General features: G+C 39.4%; 1 protein-coding gene across 1 annotated transcript in view; it reads left to right on the top strand.

Moving 5' to 3' along the window:
* Positions 1–7079, top strand: part of galnt10 (UDP-N-acetyl-alpha-D-galactosamine:polypeptide N-acetylgalactosaminyltransferase 10 (GalNAc-T10)) — a 119510-nt gene that overhangs the window by 87931 nt on the left and 24500 nt on the right. Inside the window, exon 7 of the mRNA XM_005725442.1 lies at positions 4697–4814. Coding sequence (XP_005725499.1) covers positions 4697–4814 — 118 coding nt within the window. The remainder of the gene's footprint in view (positions 1–4696; positions 4815–7079) is intronic.

The following is a 7079-nucleotide window of genomic DNA, read 5'->3' as shown; positions in this document are numbered from 1 at the left end:
CTTTGATATTAATGAGTTTTTTGGGTTCATTGAGAACATGGTTGTTGTTCAATAATAAAATTATTCCTCAAAAATACAACTTGCCTAATAATTCTGCATTCCCTATAGAAGAACCATGGTATGGAGAGACACATAGACCCAAAAAATAATGACTTTAACTGTGGTTCTGCACAGTTGCTACTCCTCTAAAAACCACAGTACTAAGAGCAGTGATGGGATTAACGGCGTTGCTTTTTTTCAGTAAGGAGTAATCTAACGAATTACTATTCCTGTTGTTACAACGCTGTTACCGTTACTAAGAAGAAAATGCGGTGCCGTCGCGTTACTATTTTTCAACAAACAGACGGTTGAAGCTGTGTTCAGCTTACTGCAGCTTATATCAGTTGCACGGAAGTAGCTGTAAGTAATCTGGGCGCTACAGCTTTAAGCAGCTGCGCGCTCCCGCGGGCGGTAATCACTGTCTGGTAGACGATCACTTTTTGGCACAACACCTGGGGTTAAGGGGGCAAAACAATCGCATGAGTGCTGCTGTTTGACTGAGGAAGAATAAAGTAGTCGTGGTAAGCCAATCACATGACCACTTCAAGATGACAAAGCAACAAGGTGAGAGAGAGATAAAGACAGCAGAAAAAAAGAGAGGGCGACTGCTGTCTCCAGGAAGAAACAGGAGTGATACACCTGCTGCTGTCAGACCTGCAGGTATCAGGCTGTGATGTTCTCCTTTATAGTGGACAGAAATTTTTTTTTTGGAGTGGCACAAATAATTTGTGTGGCATCTTATTGAATAAAGAACAGCTGATTGTTCTGTAAATAGTTTGAAATGGTTATTTAAAAAAAAAAAAGGTAAATGGCTGCAAAGAACTTTATTTATATTTGCATTTAAAGTTATGAAATATGATTCATTAAACGTGTTTGTGGTTGTCACAGTAAAAAATATAACTTTATCTACTCGGATTTTATGTTTTTTGTGTGATTTTTAGATCAATTGTGTTAATACAGTATGTCAAAATGAAAGCATCACTGTAAATTCAGACACGTGAGGTTGTGCTGAAAACAATGATACCAAACAAGACAGTAAATAGTTTTTAAAGGTGGAATGTGGAGGGAAAATCAAAAGTAGTCAAAAATGGCCAATTATACCCTGGACCACAGATTTTGTTTTTTTTAAAGTAACGCAATAGTTACTTTTCAAGTAATTAATTACTTTTAGAATCTTGTAACTCAGTTACTAACTCAGTTACTTTTTTGAAGAAGTAACTAGTAACTATAATTAATTACTTTTTCAAAGTAACTTGCCCAACACTGCCAAATGGTCAAGGCACCTAACTGTAAACCCACAATTGTTAATCCCATGTTTCAATGAATGAGATGATGTTTAGTTTGGCTTTAGAGATACAGATAGCTTTGACACAGGTGGTGCTGAATAGAGGAACTAATTCAGGAACATCAGAGTCATAAAATTCAGTCCAAAAGTCTTGAGCCACCCTTCATTTCAGCCACTGGTGTTGGGGGTCTTGTCAAAGCTGATGGAAATGTGAATACTCCATGTAATGTCATTTGGAGACCAACCAGTAACTGTCACTGACTTCATTTTTCAGCCTTCAGCCATGATGGGCTGATAGAGTATTGTGTTGACTTTAAAGCTCATAAGAACTGAAAAAGTCCTGTTTGCCCAATATACTGTGTTACTAAAGTGATTTATGTTTCAGTTAATCACTGCATGCATTTTTCATTTCTCTAGCAAAATATAAAGAAATGAGGGGCATCTCAAGACTTTTGCACAGTACTGTGTATACGAAACGCTGATTAAATTATATGCCTGAATAAAATGAATTAAATATGTCCTCCCAAAACGTTTTTTTTTTCTTCCACAAACAGATTTTTTTTTCTGCACAGCGGCAAAACAAAGTAGTTGCTAAGCAACTCAGGAGCAGCAGTGTGAATAGTGACTGGGTCAACTCATTATCATTTTAAATTAAGTGTTTTGCAGCACCAGGGTTTTTTCTGGCTTTGAGTAGTGGCTCCCTGTTTGAAAGAGAATGGAATTCATTGTTTTCAAGAGGTCTTTGTGAATGTTCACGTGTGTGTTCAGGCATTTGTGAGAAACAAACACGACAAATGACCACGAAATGATGAATTAGAGGTTCCACAGAATCTGGCAGATACGGAAGCTGAATTCAGTTTTATAATACAGGTATTAATTGGACATTCATGCATAGAATAATATGTCAGATGCATTCAAAATTGCATATAGAATTAAGTGAAATGCCCTGTTTTTCTTTGGTGTGCAGTATATCTGATGATGCTAACCAAATGCGGATTTTGTTTTCAATTTAATTTTATATGAATCAAGGATTTAGCAATGTATAATAATATCCTACAGTCCAAAAACAGCTTTTTGATCTCATAGACAAAGACAATGTACTGTCAAGTCAGTCCACCATGACATTGGACAAAATCTAAACAAATCAAGCCATTAAAACTCAATTCCAAACATCAGAGGGTGTACAGGTGCAGTCATTAATACCATACACTAGGGATGGGCAATATGACCCAAAATTCATATATCGATATTTTTAAAAAAAACTCTATATATCGTCCAGTCCTACCATACACTACAAATTATAATTGACTGTGAAGTCAATGACCAGTTCTTGAGGAGGAGGCTGCAATTGAAACAATCAAAAGCTGCTGATCCATTGACCTAGTCAAGCTAATTGAGACGAATGGAATAGATGAGACGATCTTGAATGGGACATGGTTTGTTACCATCACCTGAAGCATTTTAAAGATATGCACCTGAGATGATGTCGCCTGGCCTGGCGTACAGTGGAGTGCAACTGGCTCCCAGGCAAAATCAACAATTGTTTTATTATGTTTTATGCTTGTTATCAGTATAGTTGAACATGCATGTGGTTGTTACCCTGCCAGATTAAACTTTAACTTGTGGTTAAGCGATCTTCATATTGACTAGCTTGCGAGATGTCAGTGCTGTCATTCCCAAAAGCCGCTGGGTTTCCTTCCACACAACTCTGGGAAGAGTGTTTGTGTTTTCTCCCTCCGGTGAACAAGAGCTAACAATCACCACCCCATAAATCAGTGCCCACGCAGTGTCTACGCTCTCTTTGCTAAACTCACACAGTCTGCTGACCATACCCACCATCAGCACTCACACACAGACATGCAGCACTGTTTCTCTGTGCCCCTGCAGCTACTGTTGTTCACCCTTTGTCCTGTGATGAAAGTCTGTCTGGTGCATTTCATTCTGCGCTATTCCAGGGAAGCAGATTGTGTGTGTGTGTGTGTGTGTGTCTGTGTGTGTGTGTGTGTGTGTGTGTTTGTGTGGCAGCTTTGTTTGCTTCACTTTGTTTCCTCCAGCATACAGCAGTCACCAGTTATGGACAATGAACTGCACAAGCACAGTTATCTGGTCAGACAGGTCAAGTATGCCTGTGTGAAAGAATTATTCAAACTGTTGCAGAAAGCCACGCTTTATCAGAACAAACGTAGGCAGGGGAAAACAAGAGCAGGGACCTCAGCTCGTGTTTTTATGGCCTTTACGACGCTTAATGTGTGATTTAGGCTCAGTCTCGTTTCCATTTTAGTTTTTATCACTACGATCACAAAGCTGGTTGTTAAGGAGCAGTTACGCATTACGGTTTCTATCCACCGTTACCACCATAATACATACTTTGGACTAACGGTAAAAAAATGGAAAAGTGCTGCTGGTAAAAGGCAGATTAACTTCCATGTGAAATTTCTTTGATTTAATGATTAATTTAAGGGGAAAAAAGCCAAAGTTGGCAAGCGATCTCTCTGAACACTGATGGGACCTGAGATTATGGTCCAAGCCCATCATATCGTCCATGCTAACCGCTCTAGACTCATAATTCACTAACAATAGTATCCACCTTGGTTGCAACAAAGACAAACGTGGTGTTTCAACATGAGACTGATTGGAAAATTAATTCTGTAGTCCTCAAATTAATTTTCCTTCTATACCCTTTGCTATTAATTCCCATACTGCTACAATTTAGATTAAAATAAAAATAAAGCTCTGAAATTCTGAGCACTAGTGTATCACTAGATAATAACTCTGGGCACAAATGCCTTGTAATGTTTCAGGAAATAGAAGGAAACGAGGCTTTTCTTGGATTTATAATGCTCTCTGTGAGGTTATGTTCTCATCTGTCTTGCATTATTTCATAGTTCAATACAGAATATTCCCCGTGGATAAAACCTTTCTTTCTCTGCCCGCCTGCTCCTCCCGTTTTCCTCCAGTTGTTGTCGGTGTCCTGATGAGAAGCTGTTCGATATTTTACGTTCAGTTTTGCTGCAGGGAGAAGCTCCCACTGCACTCTGAGCTGAGGACTATTATGTTGTTTGGCACTGCTGAGCTTGTCATCCCAGTCAGTATTCTCACTGGTTCAGATGGGTTAATTGGTTTTGTGCTGTGAAGAGTGTCACTGGGTTGCCACGCACATGTGGGGATGTGAAGAACACAGCTCTGGAGTGGGATAGAGCCGGAATTCTCTAACACACTTTTCTGTTTATTTAATCCTGTGTGCATTTAGCAAGTCACGGGATGTTCAAACCTGGCACTTTATATGTGTGGCTAGCCTGGAAGATTTGAAGTCATTTTAATACTTCCTGTTGTATTCCAATATATGCTCAACTGTGCCTTTGTGTCTTTTAGGTCTCCAGTGATGGCAGGTGGACTGTTTGCTGTCGACAGGAAGTGGTTCTGGGAGCTCGGCGGATACGACACCGGTCTAGAGATTTGGGGAGGGGAGCAGTACGAGATATCCTTCAAGGTAAAAAAAAACAATTTAAAAAGAGAGAAGAGCGCACACAAGTGCAGTGTAGCGTCGGAAATAATCATAAAATCACTTTGACGTCCGTGAAGAAAGCTGACTTGATTCCCAAGACGTGTTGGTCCAGGTTTAATGTTTGGATTCAGGCATTTCAGTTTAATACTGAATATACTAAACCCAGGGTTATGAACCGTGTGTGTGTGTGTGTGTGTGTGTGTGAGAGTGTGTGTGTGTGTGTGTGTGTGTGTGTGAGAGTGTGTGTGTGTGTGTGTGTGAGTGTGTGTGAGAGCAGAAAATGACAGCACTGAATACCTCAGTCATGCTTGTCACTGACTCATGATCTTGTAAAAATTGCTTTTTTCCTATTTAAAAATTAGTATCCAAAAGTCACATGACTAATAAGTCATAATAAAACTGTATAGAAGTGATGACATCATTCTTGGCAAAGGAATTCATTTGAAATTGAGATTACAGTGTTGAATCATTCTCTAGTATTTTGGTGCAAAATCTCCCTTATGCATTCAGCTGGGTTGAGATTTAGAGACCATGAAGGTCAAATTGCATAATTCACATCATTTTCATAAACCTCAAGCCATCCAGTGAGCCCTGGTGCCCTCGGATTACCTGTGTCCTGTTTCGTCATAGGATAAAGATGATCACGCTTCGAAGAGGACCCAAAATGCTTGCTGTCAGAGCGCCTCAGAACATTTATGGTTTTCTTGTGGAATTCCTTTGACCTGCCAGTTTTTAACAGACAAGTCAAATCATCCATTAGCAGGAAGCAGTGGTGATTCAGGAGACTGGGGTCAGTAAGAAAACAACAGTTAGACTGGATGCTGTCTAGCTTTTTGCACATCCTCTAGCACTGAGAGTGGGCAGAGGAAGTGGTAGAAAGTATAGTCATCTGCAGTGACTCAGTGTTGCTGTCAAAGATTAAAGCCGAATAAGCCCAAAATCACCAACAACTATATGAAATACTGTTTACTGATTTAAGGTTAGCCTGTGAAGGGGAAAAATTTGAAGTTCATGTGAGTACTGACATACTCAGAAAGCAGACACACTGGAAAAAAGAGGCTGTCAGGAGAGAATACGTGTTCATGGAGATATTGTCAAATTTGATGAAAATCAGAGAGCAGAGTGTTCAGAGGAAATGGGAACAGTAATGGCAAGGTGCAACAAAAGGAGAGGGTGGGGGGGATAATATCAGAATCAACAGGAAAGACCACGTCATTGTCACTAAATTGAGAATTGGTTACAGTCACTTCAAGAGATGTCAATGTCAGGAAAAGAGACGAAGGAGAGAGCTTGTGAAGAGAAAAGAGGCGAGAACAGGTTAGAATGCATTAGAAAGCAACTGGACTAAATAAAGACCGCAATAGAAATGCACAGTCCTGGATTAGAAGAAGATAGTTGCACAACTTAAATTGCTGTAAAGCTATTAAGAAAAGAGGTCTTGTTGCTAAGTGCAGGAGTAAATGAAACATTTTTCATTTTTCCTGAACCACCTTCTTAATAAGCGCTTACTGATTTTAATGCTCATATGCAGCATTACTATATTTTGACATTAAACAGCTTTTAAAGAATTTGGTCCCATGTGCTTCCCTCTCTTTGGTTTTCCCCGTATCTCTTTAACTAAGCAGCTAAAAGACTTGTAAAGCAAATGGTGCTTCCCTCATTGTGGTTTCAACTCATGAGCCATATATAATCTGTTGCATCTACGACTCTCCACATTAATCATACTCAGAAGTCCCTATTAGATTATGTTTTTGTCTGGTACTTCACCATGAATTATTCTACAACACAGCCATAACTGCTTGCGACTTGGCCAGTATGTTAAGCAGTGGTCTCCCCCTCCTCTCTGCGTGCGCCGGACAGACAAAACGGCCCGTCACAATAATTGAATTCTGGTTTGAATGAGTAAGGACTTTTGTCGTCTCACTCAATTAGACACAAAGGCCACTGCTGTGTAGTTTGATGAAATTGGACATATGCTCCTGTGTGATAGTACTGCGATTGTTCCTTAGAGTGAAATTTCCAGCACAGAGGCATTGTTGTTTATACAAATTGAACACCTAAATCTAATTTTCCATCAAAACAGTTTTACTTGTGACTGCCTCTTCATATTAACATAATGCCATTTTGCTATTTTCTGCTATTGATACGGAATAAGAGAAATTTTTACGTATGCCTTGCATGAAATGTTGCCTATGTGAAAAGTTTTACTTTCACATAGGCAACATTTATGACAAAAGGAGAAAAAAAAAA

This window comes from Pundamilia nyererei, unplaced genomic scaffold (assembly GCF_000239375.1).
Source record: "Pundamilia nyererei isolate P.nyererei 1_Seehausen unplaced genomic scaffold, PunNye1.0 scaffold00015, whole genome shotgun sequence".
In the NCBI taxonomy this organism is placed as follows: Eukaryota; Metazoa; Chordata; class Actinopteri; order Cichliformes; family Cichlidae; genus Pundamilia; species Pundamilia nyererei.
This window is presented reverse-complemented; position numbering and strand designations above follow the sequence as displayed.